The 21,518-nt window shown below is 58.3% G+C and overlaps 1 protein-coding gene across 1 annotated transcript in view; it reads right to left on the bottom strand.

The window, feature by feature from the left end:
- LOC133357781 (protein diaphanous homolog 2-like) overlaps positions 1-21,518 on the bottom strand; it is a 66,463-nt gene that overhangs the window by 3,730 nt on the left and 41,215 nt on the right. Inside the window, 9 exon segments of the mRNA XM_061575901.1 lie at positions 354-416; positions 963-1,058; positions 1,749-1,887; positions 2,454-2,618; positions 14,749-14,873; positions 17,880-18,009; positions 18,431-18,670; positions 19,356-19,457; positions 20,160-20,254. Coding sequence (XP_061431885.1) covers positions 354-416; positions 963-1,058; positions 1,749-1,887; positions 2,454-2,618; positions 14,749-14,873; positions 17,880-18,009; positions 18,431-18,670; positions 19,356-19,457; positions 20,160-20,254 — 1,155 coding nt within the window.

The following is a 21,518-nucleotide window of genomic DNA, read 5'->3' as shown; positions in this document are numbered from 1 at the left end:
TGACAATACTATATTCTATCATTAAAAATAAAATATATATATTTTTTAACAATCTTTTTTATATGTTATGTTTCGGCTTGGGTCTAATTGTCCACGCTCAACTGAAGTTGGCTGTAATTGGCCACGGTCCCTTACGTTGTGGCAAGCTTCAGGGCCACTTCCTGGAGTCGTGGAGTTCTGCCATTACTAGTACATTTCATTAAAGCGTGTTTATAAAAAAGTTTTTTTAAATATTACTTATTCTGTAATTGCTTATGCCTCAAAAGTACAGAAGATGGCTGCTATTATTATTACTCCCCACAAACTTTGCTTCTGAGACAAGAGCGATACTGAGAGCGCTAACGGGCAGATACCATTGGCTGCCGCTTTCTCCGTTGCCTGCTTCTTTGCACCGATCGGAGCGCAGTTCTCCTCTCCTGCAACGAGTCACGGAACAATAATTAATCACTCGTGAGCGAGCGAGAGAGAGAGGTGAGAGAGAGGTGAGAGAGAGGTGAGAGTACGGCGGCCGCGGAGATGGAGCGACCAAATCGGCTCGGTGGGCCCTAACCTGGTAAAATAAAAAAATTGTGTAATTTTTATTATTTTTGTTTAAATAAAAAATAAAAACTCCCGTCGAACATTTCCATCATGAAGGTCGTTAACAAAAGTAACACCGGCGGGCATCGTCGCCTTCATCGGCGATCGCCAAGCGTCCGCGCCCCCCGTGCCCCCCCCCCGTACTCCCCGTGCCCCCCCTCATGCTCTCCCCGTTCGCTCCGTGCCCCCCATGCCCCCTCCGTATCCGTATTCCCCGTGCCCAATGTGCCCCCCCGTGCGCTCCGTGCGTTTTGTGCCCCCCGTGCCCCTCCGTGCACCACCATGCCCCCCATGTCTCCCGTGCCCCCCCATGTCTCCCATGCCCCCCCATTCCCCCCCATGCCCCCCGTGCCCCCCCCCGTGCCACCGGTGCTCCAGCGTACCTGTCTGGGGGGGGCTCCGCTTGCGCCGCTCACGGAAGGCAGCGCCGGACTGCAGCGCCTCCAGCAACGTGTCCATAACTCCCGTCTCACCACCCTCTGAAACGCCGGGAGACACGGGGGGGGGGGGGGGAGACACGGGGGGGGGGGGGCACACGGGGGGAGGGAGCACGGGGGGTGGACACGGGAGGGACAGAGGGTAGACATGAGGGGGGGGGCATGGGGGGAAGCGGGGGACACAGAGAGACACGGGGAGACACGGGGGACCCACGGAGACACTGAAGACAGGGAAAGTGGGACATGGGTATGTGAGGACACGGAGACATGCAGATAAAGAGAAACGTGAGCACACGGTGACAAGGATGTTCCAAGATGACAACCCCAACAACTCAGCGATGCCGGCTCAGTGTCTGCAAGGTGGCCATCGTGAAACCCGTGGGTGAAGGCGAGACTCCAAGTCACAGTGGTGATCGGTGACGCACAACACGGCCATCGCAAACCCCCTGCGGTGCCCAGCGTGCCACATCCAGAAGCAGGATGTCACCGGCGCCGTGACCGTGACCCAGCCACTATGAACTCCACGAGACCAAGATCCTCAGGATAGTCTTCGACAGACCGTTGGGGCAAGTGCTGCTATTTAATGAACCTCTGGTCGCATCTGCAATGTCCGCACGCAGACAGGCCCGTCGGGCCCAGCTGGTGGCGCTTGCCCGACGGCCCAGTCCGGGACCCTGGGCTGCTCCCACCGAGCGCCGCGACCCGCCCACGGCCCACGCTGGCGCCGCGTACCGGGCCGCTCGATGTCCGCCAGGTGCTTGCGCCGCTGCCGGCGCTCCGAGCGCTCCTTCTCCGCCGCCTCCTTGGCGATGCGCGCCCGCCCGATCTTCTCCTCCGTCTCGCGACGCTTGGCGTTGTCACGGAGAGCGTCCTGCCCCCCGCGCGGTGAGTGAGGCGCGAGGGACGGGGGGGGAGGGGAGGCGGGGGGGGGGGCAGCAGGGGGGGCGATGGAGTTGAGGAGACGACGCAGCGACCGCGGAGGCGAAAATTGTGGTGCCGTTGGTGGTGGTGTTGATGGTGGTTATGGTGTCATGGTGGTGATAGTGTTGTTGTTGGTGGTGGTGTTGATGGTGGTTATAGTGTCATGGTGGTGAAGGTGATAGTGTTGCTGTCGTTGGTGGTGTTGATGGTGGTTATGGTGTGGTAGTGAAGGTGATAGTATTGTTGATGGTGGTGATGGTGTGGTGGTGGTGATGGTGTGGTGGTGATGTTTATTGTGGTGGAGAGCGGCAGAGCAGTAGGTTAGCCCCCTGCGCTACAAACTCGGTGACCCGAGTTCGATTCCCACCAACGCTGTCAATGGTGATATTGACGGTGGCTATGGTGGCAACAATTTCAGCGACCCCATTTCCCACGCAACCCCCACGACCCTCGTGACCCCACGACCCCGTGACCCTCGCTTCCCCCACAAAACCCGTGACCCTCACGACCCCGTACCTGGAAGGCGGAGCGAAACTCCTCCAGGTCGGCGAAGAACTCCTCGGGGGGCACCTTGGCGATGTCGAAGGCGTAGAAGCGGCCCAGTTCGCGGTAGCGGCGGTCCATCCCGTCGCGCTGCTGCACCAGCTTGCCGTGCGTCTCGAGCGCCGCGCGCAGGAAGCCGTGAGCCCCGCCGACAACGCCGCCACGGAGTCAAGGGGGGAACTCGCCGGGCCTTCTCTCCCGTGGTGTTAGCGCTCGGTGTCGGTGCTGACGCGTTGTGTGGCGTTGTTGTCTTGTGGTGCTATTATGTGGTGTTGTTGTGGTGCGGTGTTGTTGTGGTGCGGTGTTGTGGTGGTGTTGTGTTGTGGTGTGTTGTTGTGGTGGTGTTGTGTTGTGGTGGTGTTGTGTTGTGGTGGTGTTGTACGCTGTTGCGTTGTGTGGTGGTTGTTGTTTTGTGGTGTTATTGGTGTTGTTGTAGTGCGGTGTTGTTGTGGTGTGTTGTTGTGGTGCGGTGTTGTTGTGATGGTGTTGTGTTGTGGTGGTGTTGTTGTGCTGTTGTACGCTGTTGCGTTGTGCTGCTTGTTGTTGTTGTTTTGGCGTCACAACAAAGACAACGACATCGTCGGCGCAAACACCGCCCCAAATTCTCAGCAAAAACATTCCCCCCATTGTTGTTGCTAATGACCTGTACAGTCATTTCCTGCCTTGTTATTGACAACAACAGCAGCAGCGGCGGTAGTAGTGGTAGCGGCGGTAGCAACACTCGGTGGTGCACTTCCCTTCGTGTCATCTGCACGCGAGTCGACGGGATTCGACGCGGGCACTTTGCGCGCGATCCACTGCCGGTCGGGGGACTCCTCCCCCCCGGCCGTACTTCACCACGCTGGTCACCGTGGGGGGGCTGGCGAACGCCGAGGAACGTACGACGCAGGAGCATAGAAGTACGACAGCGCGACGATGGTTTTGCCGCACCGCCCTCTGTTAGTGGCCCATTCAAGCCCTGGCCGGGCTCAACTCCGCTTAACCTCCCACATCAGAGGGGATCGGATGCGTTCCGGCTGACTTGACGACCGCGGGCCCACAAATTGGTACTTGGTATTTTATCCAACCCGGAGTGAGGATGGTAATGACGACAGCGAGAGCCGAACCTGTCACCCCGTAACGGCGAGCGGAACGACAAGTAGTTAAAGCTCTTACATTACACGCCGTGATTTCACTCGTGTGTTAACTCGATCCCGGCCACGATAATTAAATAAAACATTTACATTTAAAGTTATTACCCGAGCGCTGCTGAACGTCCATTAAGGAAACTGCGTAGACTTACAGGCCGCTGGGGCAGGTGCTGTGGGCAGAGACAAAGGTGCCCCGCGTAGCCTCAACGGAGCGTCGGGGCAAGTGCCGTGAGCGAGCAGCACCGAAGGAGGCCGGCGACGGCGCGTGGCGGGGTGGCGTGTGGCCAGCACCGCATACGCCCCCCCCCCGGCCACCTTTGTCTCCCCAGTGCCGACGAAGGAGCACGAGCCGGCACGACACGAGCCGGCGCAGGGGAAGGGGCCGGCGACGGTTTTGGAGGTCGCTCCTGGCCAGCGACGCTCCGCTGGTCGAGAATTCCGAGCCACAAATAAACAAACAAACTCCTCGTCGTCGTCGTCGCCGTCGTCGCGAGAGAGACGTGATACGAGGACGAAGCGGGAGGCGCCCTGGGGGCTTCCATCAACCCGCCTCCTGAAGCTTCCGGGAGGCCACAAAAGCCGTGAACGGCATCATCCACGTGGACGACAACGACGACGACGTTGATGCACACGTGGAAATTAAAAATCTCTGCGGTCAGTGCGCAGCGACCGTCGTCCCCACCCAGAACAGACGACTCGCGGGCCGATTGAGGGCTACGTACGTACGCACGTAGACCTTCTTTCGCGCCGTGCGTAGCCGGCCGTGCCAATCGCAGGTGCGGGGGAAGGAGGAAGAAACGAAGCAGGAGGAGGAGGCGCCATCACGGCGGCGATGAGCCGCCACTCCGCGGCCATCTGGCTCATCGACCAAACTAAGAGCTCAACTGTTTCTATTTGACCAGGTAAGGTAGGCCCCCACTGAGCTGTATCACTGGCTATCACAAACTATAGCTCGTCCAAGTGGCTTGTTATCGTGTGCAAATTTATCGCGTGCATCGATTCTAAATATGGAGGGAAAACACTGCAGGACCCGGAGAAGAATCCACACGACCACGGGGAGACAGAGAGAGAGGGCCGGGCTCGAACCCACGACCTCCCGCAGACCAGGCGAGGGAGTTAACATCTTGCCACCACGGCACCCAACAATCAGGGATGAGAGTTTGGGAGGCAGGAGGATAAGTTTGACCGGGCCACACCGTTGCTTCTAGTTCTAGCGCAACTCCGCCATCTGCAAGTCGGCGAGCTCCGATTCTTATTCCGCGTTAAAATTGAACAACGCCAAGGTGCGTGCTGGCGGAGGTGGCTAAAAAGTCCCATTCGGGCTCCGAATAAGTCGGCAAATTCCCTGTCCCCCCCGCCCCCCCACCCCCAGGGCCTACCTACAAGTAGGGATGGGGGGGGGGCAACATCTGGCCGTGGTTGTGCGGTTGAGGCTTGCGAGCCGAGGGGAGCTCCGACCGAGCGTCTGCGCCCCCCACCCCCCACGCCCTTCCTCTCTGCGGACTCTCGCTCGGCCCGCGATGGACGGCGCAGGAAGGCGAGCGCCCGGATGGACCGCGGCAAAACACAATAGCACGGCCGCCCCCACCCCCCAACCACCTACAACCACCCACCCACTCGGATCGCCAGCACCCCCACGGGAGTGGAACAGAAACCCCCACCCCACCACCCAACCCCCTCCCCCCCCCAGACTCATTGTCAATCCACTGCTGGATGGATGGGGGGCCCTCCCCCCGCTCATGCGTGGGTCGTTGTTTGACCAAGGTCGGCATGCTAGGTCAAACCCCACGGCGACTCGTTTCTTTATAGAAGTGTTTTTTGTGTTTAGTGTTGTTGTCCTTCCAACGCCGCACCTCCGGTTAGCACGGTTGGCTACATACAGTGCGAAAGAAGTTCAATGTACACACACACATACTGCACAGACTCAACACTGCCCATAGACTCAGCACTACCCATAGACTCAACACTACCCAGACTCAACACTGCCCATAGACTCAACACTACCCATAGACTCAACACTGCCCATAGACTCACACGACCCATAGAACTCAACACTGCACCTCCGATTAGCACGGTTGGCTATGTACGGTGTGAAAAAAGTTCAACGCACATGCACCCGGGTCTGCCCCGTGACCTCCTGCCAGCAGCGAGCCTTCCACACTTCACGTGACCTCAACGTGCACCTAGCATGGCACAGACGTCTCGGTGACGTCACAGTCGCTTAGTAGCGAACGGGCGGCCGTTGTCGTCGACTAGATTTGATGATGCGAGAGTTCGTCGGGGCAGGGAGCGTAGAAGTACAGTACAACAATGGATTGTTGCTGCACTGCCTCCCACGTAGCACCACGTGACGAGCCGCTTGGGGCGTGGTGCTCGCCCATCCGAGCGCCGTCCCGGCTTCCTGGGTCACACAGGAGGGGCCCCTGTTGGTACCGTAAACCGTCGGCCATCGTCTAACCGCTGCTGGATGAAGGCCGCTCCGCTCGCGCGCACGAGCCGACCTCGTCGCCGCTCCATCTCCGCAGGGGGGTGGAGACCCCCTCGTGTAAGTGTGCACCACTCCCTGGATCAGACGGCAAAACAATTCACCCCCCCCCACCCCCGCTACCCCCTCCGCCCCCCCCCCCCCACCGTGCCCACCTCCAACGGCACCCCCCCCCCCCTCCCCAGCAACCGCACGACCCGTCGCGATTCTGTGGGGGCGGAATCGCGATGCCATTCACGGAACCGATCCCATCGGCGCCGTCTCGTGTGGCCAACGGGTCTCCTTCGCCCTGTCGGCCTCAAAGTAAAACAATCGGCATCTCGTTCGATTGCACGAAACGTTTACCGATCCTCCGGGCAGGGGCCAGATGATTGGTCCATCGTCGTTACTTCGTCAGCGTGCCCAGCGCCGGGCTCTGCGCGATGACGACGACGACGACTCTAGGTCAGGCGATGCGGTCATCAAACGATCGCCCGACGCGCGATGACCGACACCACCGACCAACCACCCCCCCCACCGACCGCCCCCCCAAAACGATGACGCCGCGAACCCGCGACCCCCGCGGTAGCATCGCCGCTCGTAGAGGCGCGCTGGAGATGTTTCCACTCGGAGCCACCGAGGCAGGAAGCCGGAGCGAGGAAGGAAGGAAGCAGCTTTCAAGGGAGGGCCTTAGGAAGGAGCCATTCCTTCTTCGTTCGACTTTCCTTAACGTTTAAAAAATATATATTCACGACTTTGTTTCTGTGCGGAAGTCGAGGCTTCCGCTTTCGCGATGAGTTCTCACAGAGCCTCGGAGAGCGAGAGAGACGAGGGGGGGGGGGAGGAACGGAACGCGCTTCCAGAGGACGTCCACCACGGAGGCGGAGCGAGTTAATCCACGCGTGGTGCAGGAACACGGTGGATCATCGCGTCGCGACGAGAGATGGCGACGGCTTGGGGAGGAATCCACGCGGCGGTGGACGGTGCACGGTTGATGATGATGATTGTGATTGATGATGATGGTGATTGATGATGATGGTGATTGATGATGATTGTGATTGATGATGATTGTGATTGATGATGATTGTGATTGATGATGGTGATGATGGTGATTGTGATTGATGATGATGATTGTGATTGATGATGATGATGGTGATTGATGATGATGGTGATTGATGATGATTGTGATTGATGATGATGACCGAGTTTGACATTTTGACCGCGAGGTCACCCACACTCGTCGTGTATCGTCCAAACTCGCGGCACCGGTTCCGTTAATCTGGCCAGAGCGCTGGCCGCCATCGCCACAGGCTCGTGCGGCAATCCGCCACCGCCACCGCCACCGGCGCGTCGACACCGCGACGCCCTTCGCTGCCCGCCTCCCGTCTCCCGCGGCGTCGCCCTCCCGGGGCCGCTTTGATGTCCCCCTCCCAATGTCGCCCTCGCTCATTTTTCACCGCCGGTACTTTTGCATTTTTTTTTACTATTCTTATTTTGAAAACGGGTCGTGGCGTGGGAACAATCGGGCGGGCGGCCGGCACCGTGTGGGAGGGGGCTGCTGTTTGTTGGGGGGGGTGGGGGGGGGGGTGGGGGGGGTGGGGGGGGGTCTCGCTTTGAGGGCGGGGGACTTGGAGAAGCCGAAAGGGAGCTCGCTCGCGAGATGGAAACTGTCTGTTTAGTTTCAGGCCGGACACACTGCATGAGAACATATCCGGGCCGGGTTCCGATAGATCCGCGGTGGCCGGCAAAAGGCTCACGTACGTACGTGCGTGCGTGCGTGCACACGCCTATATCCACGTGCGCGTGTGTACGTGGATACGCACGCAACGGAACTCCCTCCTCCTCCTCCACAAAAAATAATAACAACATCACGCAACGGGCCGTTTGTGTTTTGCTTTCGAAAAAATGCAACGCTGCGCCGTGCGTTTACCAGCGTGGTTAGCGTGCGAGCGTGCCAGCAAGTTGGTGGCTACGTCGTTAAGGTAGATTAGTTTACGGGTAGGTACATTGGTGGGTAGGTACTTGGTGGGTAGGTACATTGGAGGGCAGCGACATTGGTGGGTAGGTACATTGGTATGTGGGGCCCGCGGCTGTTCTCAACGTTGGCCTACCGCTCCACCTGTGCCGGGTAAGGTCGGCATATCAATTGGAACGCAGGTTGGCAGACAGCGAGGCAGAAGCAGCCATTCGCTCGTCACGCGTCGTCCAGCGAAGCAGCGTTGCGCCAAAACGCGTCACCTCTTGCGACGGCCTTCACGTGAACCGCTCCGGGCTGATCACGTCGGGGGGGGGGCCGGGGGGGGGGGCCACGGGTGAGGGTGGCGCCGTTCCTTCGAGGGCCGCAGTCTCTCACTTCGAACGTCGACCCAAGTGAGCGCAATTCCCCTGCAGGAGTTTGCGCATCGAGGTGGGGGGGGGGGCGACGCGCGTCCAAAAGTAGTGAGAGTTGCACGAGCCGACGCTGAACAGCGGACGGCAAGAAAGGCCTCTCTCTCTCGCTCTACATCCGGTTCCGGCAGTCACCGGGACGCCGGCGCGGGCCCCCCCCCCCCCCCCCTGCTTAGCGTCGCGTCCATCGAGTGCAGCCGGAGAGAGCGATCGCACCGCCGCTAATCTGTAACTCTCGCGTGCCCACGCACACAAAGAGCCCCCCACCACCCACGCCCCCCCCCACCCCCCGTTGGAGGCCCGCCCACTCGTTTGGGGCCAACATTCAATGACAGGAAGTCGGCAGAATAAGAAAATTGTTAAAGTGAAGCGAGCGAGCGGGCGGGTTACAGGAGCCACGCCAACGGTTATCAGCCGCCCAGCCCCCTCCCTCCCAGCCAGAGTCAACACGCCACGTGGTGCCGTGTTATAACACGTCACGTGATGCCGTGTGTTATAACACGTCACGTGATGCCGTGTGTTATAACATGTCACGTGATGCCGTGCGTTATAACATGTCACGGGTTGGTAGTGTGGCTTTCCTGGATAAACAGGTAAATAGTTATTATTGAGTATTATACCCAGGACCCCCTCAATGGCCTCCGTGGCTCGTCACTGGGCGAGCGAAAAAACTCAGCCAAAGATTTAGGAGTTCCCCCGGCCACCAACGAACAAAAATAACTTTTTATTTTACCGGGTTAAGGCCCGACTGAGCTATGCAGCTCTGTTGTTTAGATTCGACCCGGCCAACACAAAATGAGAGCTCCAAAAAAGTGGCTTATCATTATCATCAACACGTTGAAATTTATAGCAATTACTCTGAACGCACAATTATAAAAATGTGGAGGGGAAACACCGGAGGACCCGGAGGAAAATCCACACGGCCACGGGGAGAGAATCTCCCAATATACAGCAGGCACCTTCAGGGTCGGGATCGAACCCACGGCCTCCTGTAGACCAGGCGAGGTAGTCAACATCTCACCACGGAGAGAGAGAGACACGCAAACTCCAAATATACAGCAGGCATCTTCAGGGTCGGGATCGAACCCATGACCTCCTGTAGACCAGGCGAGGTAGTCAACATCTCACCACGGAGAGAGACACGCAAACTCCAAATATACAGCAGGCATCTTCAGGGTCGGGATCGAACCCACGACCTCCTGTAGACCAGGCGAGGTAGTCAACATCTCACCACGGAGAGAGAGAGACACGCAAACTCAAAATATACAGTAGGCATCTTCAGGGTCGGGATCGAACCCACGACCTCCTGTAGACCAGGCGAGGTAGTTAACATCTCACCACGGAGAGAGAGACACACAAACTACAAATATACAAAAGGCATCGTCAAGGTCTGGATCGAACCCACGACCTCCTGCATACCAGGCGAGGTAGTCAACATCTCCTAGCCACCGTGGCAGCCAGTCGGCGAACAACCCAGGCTGCGGGGGGGGGGGGGGGGGGGCGTCTCTGTCCGATGACCTCACGCGAGAGGGCCTGCTGGCGATCTCATTAAACCCGCCCGTTGGGTGTGCACGTGCGCCCACGCCACCGGCTCCACGCGAACGTCAAACTCAATTTAGCAATCCAATCAAGCCGTCGCCGCCGCGGTTTTTAATTTTTTCCTCGCTCGGGGGGCCCCTTTACTTAGGAGCGCGTGTCGAGAGAAACGTTTGTTTCTCCCTCCCCCCCCCCCCCCCAGGGTCCGAGCGGGGGACATCTGCGTTGCGTCGCCGGACAAGCGGCGGGGGGAAGGAAGCTCCTGGTTGCCACCTCCGGGGGCGGCGCAACAAAGCGGGGAGGGAGCGAGCCTCGCCACACGGGGAGGGAGCGGGAGAGCTCCGTGCACACGACGCATCGTCGTCGTCGTGCGTGGCGCATGGCCGCGCGCAAACTCACAAAAGCCGGGCGAACTCTACGCGCACCTGGGGAGGGAGACTCGCGTATTGACGTCAGCTCCTCCGACGAGCGGACGTGGCCTGGGAGGACCTGGACAGGTGGCGACACGAGGGGAGGGGGCGGACGCCTGCAAAACAGGCGGCGGCCTACGTCAGGCTTCGTGCAAATTTCCTCTCGCGGGGGACGGCGCTTATCGTCAACAACATCGGCCCAGTTCTATCCACTGCTGGATGAAGGCGTCCCCCCCCCCTCCTCCTGCCAAGATAAAATCAGCAGCAAAGACAAAGATCCCACGTATAGCCTTAACAGACTTGTTGGGGCAAATGCTGTTCGTGAGTAGCAGCACCTATGAAGGCCGGCACGGCACACGGGGGAGAGTGGGGGGGGGCACCACGCCTAAGCAGCGCTGTTTTACACAGGTACTCATTTGAGGCCGAGTCGACCTAGGGGAGGCCCAGTCCCAGTTCAGATAATAGTCGCCGGTGATGGCCGCGAGCGAGAATCAACTCGGGTTGCCCGGTTCGTGGCAAAGCGCTGACCGCGACACTACCGCTCCCCCCCCCCCTCCACACACACACACAAACGAATACGCACGCACAGCTGCATATTAATAATCGGTATAAAACAATAACAATAATTGCCTTTCCGTTGTTCCTCAGCAGATTGCATCTCAATATTTTTATAATCTGTTGTTTGGGAAAAGTTAAACGTGTTCTTTGTTTGAATTGGATGACTTTGTTAGCACTGTTTACTGCAAGGCAGTTACACCCCCCCCCCCCCCCCCCATCATTACGAACGAACAATAATGGAGGTGGCTGTGTTGGATACACCAAGCTGCCAAGGCCGAGGATGCTGGGTTCAAACTCTGGGGCTGGGTGCGTCACTCTCTCTCGCTCGCTCTCAATCAATCGATCGTTCGATCGATCCATCAATCGATCGTTCGATCGATCCATACAAGAGCACGGATTAGATCAAAGCTGGACTCCTTGTTGCGATCACACCTGGGCCCAGGCCCCAACCTACCCCGCCGCAGCACCTGCTGGGAGCAGCCAGCGTGGACTGACGAACCGGCGCTCGCCAATTCATCTCACTCACCGGTGGTCAGTCACCTCCTCATCGCTCTTCTATCGCTACCACCACCGCGGGTTCCTGTTCCCGTGAGCTGCACTCGTTGAGTCCGACAGCCGCGTTGAGGACTCGGTCTGTACCAGACGCTCACCGCGTCGTCGTCCCATCATCCGCGCTGCGTTCAACCACCACCACACGTGCAGGTTCACGAAAAGTAACTCGCCCAGCCACTCACTCACCCACTCCTCACTCGCCCCCTACCCACACACTCGCCCACCCACTCTCAACACACTCGCCCACTCACCCACTCACTCGCCCACCCACTCCACACACACTCGCCCACCCACTCCCCACACACTCGCCCACCCACTCCCCACTCACTCGCCCACCCACTCCCCACTCACCCACTCACAGGGTTCACACCTTCCATATTCTCCCCCCCCGCTCTGCCCCCGCCCTGGAATTCCCTCCCAAAGCTCGTGGACAATAAATAATTCCACCAACGCAGTCACAGGGTCCGGGATCGAACCCGCGACCTCCTGCGTACCGGGCGAGGGGGGGGGGGTAACGGTCTCGTTGGGTGGCGCGGCGCCGTTAAGAGCTCCAAGTCGATCGACGCCGATAGCAGCGCCATCGCGGGGACGTCGGGGGGGCGGGGGGGGGCGGAAGGGCGCTAGATTTTGAAAATGTGACATAATGGAACAAACGAGAAAACACCGTGGTTGCATTATATTCCACTCGGCCGTTAATGCGGTCCACATACCGCCGATTTCCGTCGTAAGCAAATAAAAATATAAACAAAGATTTCCCACCCCCTCTCCCTCCCCTAGTGTCGCCCTAAACAGGCTGTGGGGTCAAGTGCTGTTCGCGGAGTAGCACCAGGTACTCGTTTTAGGCCGAGTCGACCTAGGGGAGGCCTAGGACCGGTTCGGATAATAGTCCCGGTGTTGGCCGTGAGCGGGAACCGAACGCGGGTCGCCGGGTTCGTAACGCAGCTCGCTAACCGATGCACCACCGCTCCCCACATACACATACTCACACACACTCACAGAATCACACGCAACAACCGCCATTCGCCACTAAGTGGCGGTGACGTCACCACGACGCTTGTGCCAGGCCATGTGCACCTTGAGGCCAGACACACACACGCACACACACACAGACACACACATACACACATACGCACGCACACACACAGACACACACACGCGCACACACACACAGACACACACATACACACAGACGCACACACACAGACACACACACAGACACACACACGCACACACACACAGACGACACACACACACACACACGCGCGTGCGAGTGGACAAGCGCAGGCTGCGAGATAGAATTGTGGCCACGTCACCCCATGATAGTGTGGGAGAATAAACAGCTACAGATGTAAAACATCACATGAGAGAGACTTGAGAATCAGAAACATTCGCACTCACGCAACCACACACACAAAGACCTCCCGTATAGCCTTAAGAGACTGTTGGGGCAAGTGCTGCGCGCGAGCGGCACCTCTGAAGGCCGACACGGCGCAATGATGTGGCCAGCACCACGCCCGGCCGCCTTCTCAATGTTGATTGTTGACAACAACAACAACCGCCATTTTCAATAAAGTGGCGGTGACGTCACCACGGGGCCTGTGCCAGGCCAGGTGCACTTTGAGGCCAAGTGAAAGTGTGGAAGCCTCGCTGGCAGGAGGAGGTCACGGGACAGACCCAGCAGGTGCCATGGGATGACCGACTTGAGATGACCGGCAGATGCACCACCAACCGTGCCCCCTGCCGTGCCAACTCACTGCGTTTTAGCGGCCCGGCAGGAGGACACGCACGCACGGACGCACGCACACGCGCACAATGGCGCACACATAAAGGGACGGACACACACACCCATTTCCTCTGCCTCCATTAAGTCTCGCGTTCAAATGGAACTATTCTGGTATCTGACGACATCCCGGCAAACGGAGAGCTTTCTGCTTGGGTCAATAAAGGGTGCAGCTTACTGGCACACACGCACGCATACACACGCACCTACACACACACGCAACACACGCACGCACGGGTACACACACACGCACGCACGGGTACACACACACGCACACACGCACGCACACACACACGCACGCACACACGCGTACACACACACGCACCTACACACACACGCGTACACACACACGCACCTACACACACACGCGTACACACACCCACACACGCACGCGTACACACACACGTACACACACACGCACACACACACACTCGCACACACACACGCACACACACACACTCGCACACACACTCGCACGCAAAAACGTACACGCATGCACACACACACGCACGCACACGCATGCACACACACACATCCTCCAACAATTGCCCAGGCTCTGTGGCCCTCTATCAGGCTGCTTTGATGCCATTTCTCAACTTGTTTTATTCATTTTGATTCTGCGTGGTAGGAGTGGCAGCCATATGGTTTTCATTTGATTGGCAGTGGCTGTATATGGGATTTGGTCCTCGTATATACATGGTGCTTCAAAAAAACACTTATATGGGACTATCGTTTTTAATGGAAAAATAATGTATAATGCCCTGTAACATGATAACAACTTGTACGTTACTAGCTTCTCAAAGTCAAGGAGTCTCTCCCACGTGTCCGCCATCGTTGTCAACGCGTGGCCTGGGATCTTCTCCAGGGGGTCTCCAGAGCTCGCTGGAGGAGGAGGAGGCACATTTCTCGTGGTTGTTGTTGCAAATTCTCAGAAGTGAACTTTTTTTTAAAACGCGCCCTGTATATAATTAATGTACAGCGACATGGAATGCTGTTCGCATGAATGACGCCAAATCAAGTGAAAGTATGATTATTATTAAGGTCTGTGGGGGTCCTATGCCTGACCGGCACCAGTAAAAAGTGTTAACACTCCAACAATTATCCAAGCTCTGCGTTCCTATGTTGTGATGCTTGACCAACACCAGACCGTGAGTGTTTACACGTGAGAGGAAGCCGGAGTAAGTGGAGACAAACCCCGCACGTGTTAAAAGGGGGGGTCCCGTTACCACTCAAGCTCAACAACGACAATCGCCCAAGCTCTCGCGGTCCTACATCGGGATGTCCGACCCAACTCCATTAATGCGCGAGGGAACCGGAGCACTCTGAGACAAACCTCCCGGCCCGCCCGGCGCGCGAGGGGGGTAGCGATCTCCCCCCCCCCCCGCCGCCCCCCACCGTGACCCCACACGGCGGCACCTCCGGAGGACGTCACGCGCGCCAGAGAGGATATCGTCATCTTGGCCACGAACTGGTCGTTGGGGTCGCTGCTCGCCGGGAAGGTCTTCAGCTCCTTGTCCAGCTGCTGGAGCTGCGTGCCCATGGCGGTGACGCTCTTCTGCACGTTCTCCGTCGACACTGGCGGGCGGGTGGGCACAGCGATGCCGGGCGGGTGAATGCCGGATTAAAACGACGGCGGTCCGGTGATAACGCGGCAATGCCGCTATTGAAACCGAAACAATGTTTTTTTTTTATTTTACCCGGTAAAGGCCCCACTGAGCTATACGGCTCTTTTTCTCAGAAGCGACGTGTCCACGACAAATGACGGCTCAACGAAGGGGCTCTTCATCATCCTCTTAGTTCTTTCGGTAAAGTCACGTAGGTAAAAAATGAAATTAAAATTCATCAAAAATAAAAACAATAAAATCACGACGTTTCGGAGGCAACACAAGCTTCCGTCTTCAGGTGAAACTGTCACAGCAAAATATCTGTATCAAGTGAAAGAACTAAGAGTATGAATCCTTGCAGTCACGAAAGCTTCCAATCTAGAACTCATCATCATCGTCGTGTGCAAACGCGTAGATGCAAAATACCCTAAAACGTGCGACGTCGATTCTAAATGTGGAAGGAAAAAACTGGAGCGCCCTGCGGAAAATTCACGCGACCACGGGCAGAGAGACACGCAAACTCCAAATATACAGACCTCCTGTATAGCAGGCGAGGTAGTGAACATTTCGCCCGGTCATACAAACTCCACACACTCACCGACTCGCTCAACAACAACCGCTATTCACTACTAAGTGGTGGTGACGTCACCACGGCGCTTGTGCCAGGCTATGTGCACTTTAAGGCCACGTGAAGTATCGAACGCAGGAGGTCACGGAACAGACCCAATTGCCATGGGTTGACTGGCCGATGCACCATCTGTGCCAACTTGCTGCGTTTTATTCACCTGGCACTCCGCTCGTTGTTGTGAGCGTCGCTCCTCTGCCCTCCGTTGTTGTTGGAGGGCGACTGCCTCCAACTGCCCAGTAGCGTCCTTCACGAGCCTCCTCCACTGAGGCCGATCTTGACACCGCTGGTACCAGTCATCGGCAAGTCCACTCACCTCACACACTCACTCACTCACACACTCACTCACTCACACACTCACTCACACACACACTCGCATCCGTGAGCTGCAAGTGTTCCCACTACGCCGCTACAGCTCACGTGACCGCTGGCTTACGCCGGCGGCGTTCAGAACGGCCGCATCTTCACGGGAGAATTCACAATAGCGAAAAAATATAAATCGCAATATAAAAAAAGAAAAAAATTATAATCTAAGCCATTTGTCCACGTGGCTTTCTTACCACGCTCTATGCGGCCTCATTTGTTCATTAGAAAAAATTACGATGCTCAGTTCCAGACACACAGGCACAGTGTCACACACGTGTCCCTAATGTAATAAAGCGCCCTAATGCCGAGTCTAGACTGCTGCGCTTAATTAAACCCTCGCCTGCCCGAGACGGCCGGGTGGCTCTGGGGTGAGAGACGCCGACTCGGCACGGATCCTGGGTTCTTATCTGGGCCGTAGACTCACACAGAGACCCGTAGACTCACACAGAGACCCGTAGACTCACACAGAGACCCGTAGACTCACACAGAGACCCGTAGACGCACTCAGAGACCCGCAGACTCACACAGAAATCCATAGACTCACACAGAGAGATATAGACTCAGACATAGATCCCGTAGACTCACACAGAGACCCATAGACTCACACAGAGACCCGTAGACTCACTCAGAAACCTGTAGACTCACACAGAGACCCGTAGACCCATAGACTCACACAGAGACCCATAGACTCACAGAGACCCATAGACTCACACAGAGACACACAGACTCACAGAGCCCACAGACTCGCACAGAGACCCGTAGACTCAGAGACCCATAGAGTCACATAGAGACCCGTAGACTCACACAGTGACCCATAGACTCGCACAGAGACACACTGACCCACAGTCCCATAGACTCACACAGACGGGGGGTTGCGATTGAACCGGGTTCTCAAGCCTAGCGAGTTGCCGGTCTGCTCAGAGAAAACCTTTTCCAGGGCTCCCTCTAGAGGGGCGGCCCTGCCTCCAGCAGGGACGTGGCCAGCGGTTGCGGGTCTGCACCTTCATCTCGACACCACCCACCCACAACAGGGGGGCCCGCCCAGCCCACTGTGTAGAGGCGGCAGCCCCTGCGGATGCTCAATCCACTGCTGGATGAGGGCCTCCCCCGCGCCGTGGCCATGATGGGATTGTACTGGGGGGTGGGGAAGATGCATTTCTCAAGGAATATTGGCGCAATAAAATTGCAAGGTGGGGGGGGGGGGGCTGCACCGTCACCCGTTGCGTATTTTTCGTCTTCTCCGATTGGTCGAGCCGAATCGAACCCAACGGTCGTGGTGGGCGGAGAGAATCGACGGCTTCGACGAATCGGATCTCGCAGCTGCCCTGTCCACGTGTCCACCGCTCCTCCACCTCCCCCCTCCCCCCCCTGCTCCACCGCAGCTGCTTCCTCCGAAATAAATAACCACCCCCCCCTCTTCCCCCCCCCCCTCTTCCTCCTCCTCCTCGCGCAGCGGGAGACGAGAACAATCAACCGGAAGGCTCGCGGACTGAGGCTCGCGGACGAGGCTCGCGGACGAGGCTCGCGGACGAGGCTCGCGGACGAGGCTCGCGGACGAGGCTCACGGACGAGGCTCGCTCTTCCCTAGGCCCCGGGCAGGCCCGCGGGCGACTCGGCAAAACGGGGGGGGGAGGCAACAACTCTACCCCCTCCCCCACATCCCCCCCAACCCCCACCTTCCCGGCCCCCCCCCCCCCCGCAAGTGGAGGTTCCCTAGAGAACGGTGGGAAAGCCCTCCCAACGCCACGACGGCTTTGCTGCTGCTGCTGCTGCCCCTGTTTCCGGGGAGAGGCCAACGACAACGACGGCCGCCTCTAGCGCTGGCGGCGCCTCTCGAGAGCCGTCGCCAGCGCTGGCCTGAGGGGCGATGCTCGGTGGGCATCGCCCCGCTGGTCCAGTGGAAACGAGTTTAGTTCCTAGCTTAGAGGCCTCCAACTGGCCACGCAAGTTCCCACGGAGTTCCCGCTGGTTCCGGTAGGTTCTCACCTTTGGCCGCCATCTCGACGCTGGCGATCTCGCTGGTGAACCTCGCGATGTCCGGGTGCTTCTCCTCGCACAGCCGAGCCAGGAAGTGCAGCAGCGTCTGGGACTGGTCGTGTGACTTCGTGTCCTTCAGCTGCACGCACAACGACGACGACAACAACAAAGATCCCCCGTACAGCCTTAACAGAATGTTGGGGCAAGTGCTGTTAGCGAGCACCTATGAAGGCCGGCACGGCACACGAGGGGGTGGGTGGCCAGCACCACGCCCGGCCGCCTTTGTCTCCCCCAGTGGCGAAGTTTACACACCGCACCAGGTACTCATTTGAGGCCGAATCGGTTCAGATAACCGTCACCGGTGTTGGCCGTGAGCGGGAATCTCGTCGTACCCCACGTCCCTTCGTGTCCCGCGTCTCACGGCATTCTACACGCACCACGTTGCACGTGGGCCCCTCACGTCGGGCGTGTCCAAGCTCGTCGCGTCCCGTGTTTCAATGTCCCGTCGTATCTCCGTTCCCGACGGGTCCACGACATCGTCCGCGCCGTCGCCCGCTCACCCGCTTCAGGAAGGAGAACTGGAAGCCGTGGGCGCCGGCGTTGCGCGAGCCGGCGTTCATCACGTTGCCCACGAGCAGCACCAGCTCCAGGAGGCGCGCCAGTCCGGCGCTGCGCCGCACCTCGTCGCACGCGGCGCTCACCGCCACCATGGCCGGGCTCAGCACGCCGGCCTGCTCCGCCAGCTGCAGGCGCAGCAGGATGGCGGCGAGGCGCGGCCGCAGGCGCGGCACCGAGCCGATCTGAGCCGACCGACGGCGAGGGGGGGGGGTACGGACGGAGACGACGACGACGTGAACGTTACGAACGGTCGGCTGTCGTCATGATGTCCCGACGTTTCGCCACCTCTCCCCTTACCCACCCCGGGCATGCTGGCAGCTTCTTCAGGGACCGAGCAGCGTCCGTGTGCGTTGCGTGTGCGTTGCGTGTGCATTGCGTGTGCGTTGCGTGTGCGCTGCGTGTGCGTTGCGTGCCTGCGCGTAGCGCTGGTGTTAGCGGTTAGTGCGGCTGCGCTACGATTCCGGCGACCCGAGTTTGATTCCCGCTGGCGGCCGACACCGGTGACGATGATATGAACCGGTCCTGGGCCTCATCAAGGTGGACTAAAACAAGTACCCGGTGCCGCGTGTAAACATCGCCACTGGGGAGACAAAGGTGGCCGGGCGTGGTGTTGTCCACCCACCCCCTCGTGTGCTACAGTGCGGCCTTCACAGGTGCCACTCGCTAACGGCACTCGCCCCAACAGTCCGTGAAGGCTACGCGGGGGATCTTTATCTTTGCCTGCCGCTAAGTTAGTAAGCGAGCGGTGGAGCGATGCTTCCCGGGCCCCGAGCCGTCGTTTCCCCGAGGCTTAATCACAGCGGGGCTCGAACCCAGGTCACCGGCATTCACCGGCCCGGTGCGCGTTCACCGGTGAGAGACACCCACCACCACGGCGAACTGTTCCGGCTCGCACATCTCCTCGAAGTCATCGCGCATCTGCATGAGCGACGCCAGGTGGTCCGGTTCCGGCAGCTGCTTTATGAGGTTCTGGGAGGGGGGGTGGGGGGGGGTACCGAGTCACGGACACGGACACCCGCCAGAGCGAGCGACGCGCCACGCCGACGCGTCGTTGACAGGCCATCACCGTGGCGACGCACATCGCATTCAGAATGTTGACTTGAGACTGCAAGAGGAACCCGATGAGCTGTGGAGCGCTTGGTCGCAGGCGTCCAGTCGGGGCACGGGTCAGAACGTTTCAACAAGCGACAATACAAAAACACAATAGGAGTTCCAAGTACGGGAAAGGTAAACACATTGCTAAAAGAGTATAGAAATTAAACTATTTTTATTTTCCCAGTTGAGGCCCACCGAGCTATTTCGCTTCTCATTCAGAAGCGACCTGGCCACAGATGACAGCTCTCATCATCACGTGGACATTTACAGCAGCCAAATAATCGAAATGAACGCCCTACAAAGCGTCTTGGTGGAGTAAAATTTCAGCGCGGCGGTCGTGTTCTGAGAGATCCAAACAATCGAATTCCACACCAGCCCAACGCTCTAATCTAAATCATCGGAAAGTGTCTTCTGCCCCGTGCCGCGGACAGCCGCTCGTGAGCGCAGGGCGAAGAGGGTCGAGGCCTTCGAAGCCTGCCTGGACCTGAACCGGGGCAGGGAGTGGCGGGCACGGATGGCTGTGGGGGATGGGGCCGGTAGGGGGAGGTGCGTGGGGGGACGGTGTGCAGCTCTCACCTGCACCATGGACTCGGTGAGATTCTCCTCGTCCACGGAGAGAACGGCGTTCTTGATGCCCACGTAGGACATCTTGAACGAGCCCAGGAAAATGGCTGCCGAGACAAACGCGCGCACGGTCACGGCGGAGATCCCCCCCCCCCCTCCCGCCCCCGTTGAGCGGTCAGCGAGCGGCCCGTTAACCCCCCTCCCGTTCCGAGACGTTTGCGAGTCGCAGGGTGGGGCGGGCGGGCGTCCCGTTCACCGCCGAGCGGTTAGCGGTCAATTTAATTGAGAGAGGCGCGACTGCGGCGGCGTTGTTTTGAAAGACGTCACTCAGGGAACCGCAGCGACACGGCTCTGCGATAGCCGGCGTCAAACTGTGCCGCACGCCCTCCCCTCGCGTGGCCTTTGACTTCCGATTCCGTTCGGATGACGTACGTGTGTACCGTCCTCCCGCGTACGTCATCGGAATGGGAAAGTTGTTCGGGACGGGACGGAGGGCGCACGAGGGAGGTGGGTGGTCAGCACCGCGCTGGCCCGTCGATGGCGCGCCGCGTCGGGTACTAATTTAAGGTTGAGTTGACCTAGGGGAGGCCCAGGACCGGTTCAGATAATCGTCACCGGTGTTGGCCGTGAGAGGGAATCAAACCCGGGTCGCCGGGTTCATAGCGCAGCGTAGTGCTAACTGCTACACTACCGCTCCCCACAAATGCACACACACGCACGAACACACACACACGCATACACACGCACACACACACACGCACGCACACGCACACACGCGCAGAGTCGCTATCAGCACCGAGGGTTAATGGTTTTGCACTGTTCCAGAGTCTGGAGAAGCGGCGAGGCTTTGCTGTAGGAAATTAAATAAATAACTCCTCCACAAAAAACGTTAAAACGTTATTTTAGTTTCTTACGCAACCCACAGGCCGCACGACCTCCTCCTGGGACGACATCTTATCAGCGGCATTGATTGCCGACAAGGAACACTCTGGGCCGGTTTCAACATTCAGTCTCTCATCAGCAGAGCCAGGCTACTCGCTTAAACAAACGCTTGTTTGTAATGAAACCAAGGATGCCGATAAGATTAACTCCCGAAAGGCCGTGCGGCCGACCGATTGCAAGAAACTATACTTACATTAACACGAGTAAATAATCCTTGATAGTAAATAAGCCTTTTATATATTTTTTTTATGCCCATTGGCAAACATGGGAAGGCGTTATTTACTCTGTTATGATTATCATTAACCTCCTCCAACGGGCTTCATGATTATTCCGGGTCAAGTGGAGGTGATGTGAGCGTGTCAGGTCGCGCGGAGGTCAGAGCACTCAACCCGCGTCCCTCCCTCCCCTCCCTCCCTCCCTCCCTCCCTC

Source organism: Lethenteron reissneri, chromosome 59, assembly GCF_015708825.2.
Source record: "Lethenteron reissneri isolate LAM-NWPU_2019-01 chromosome 59, ASM1570882v1, whole genome shotgun sequence".
Lineage (NCBI taxonomy): Eukaryota > Metazoa > Chordata > Hyperoartia > Petromyzontiformes > Petromyzontidae > Lethenteron > Lethenteron reissneri.
This window is presented reverse-complemented; position numbering and strand designations above follow the sequence as displayed.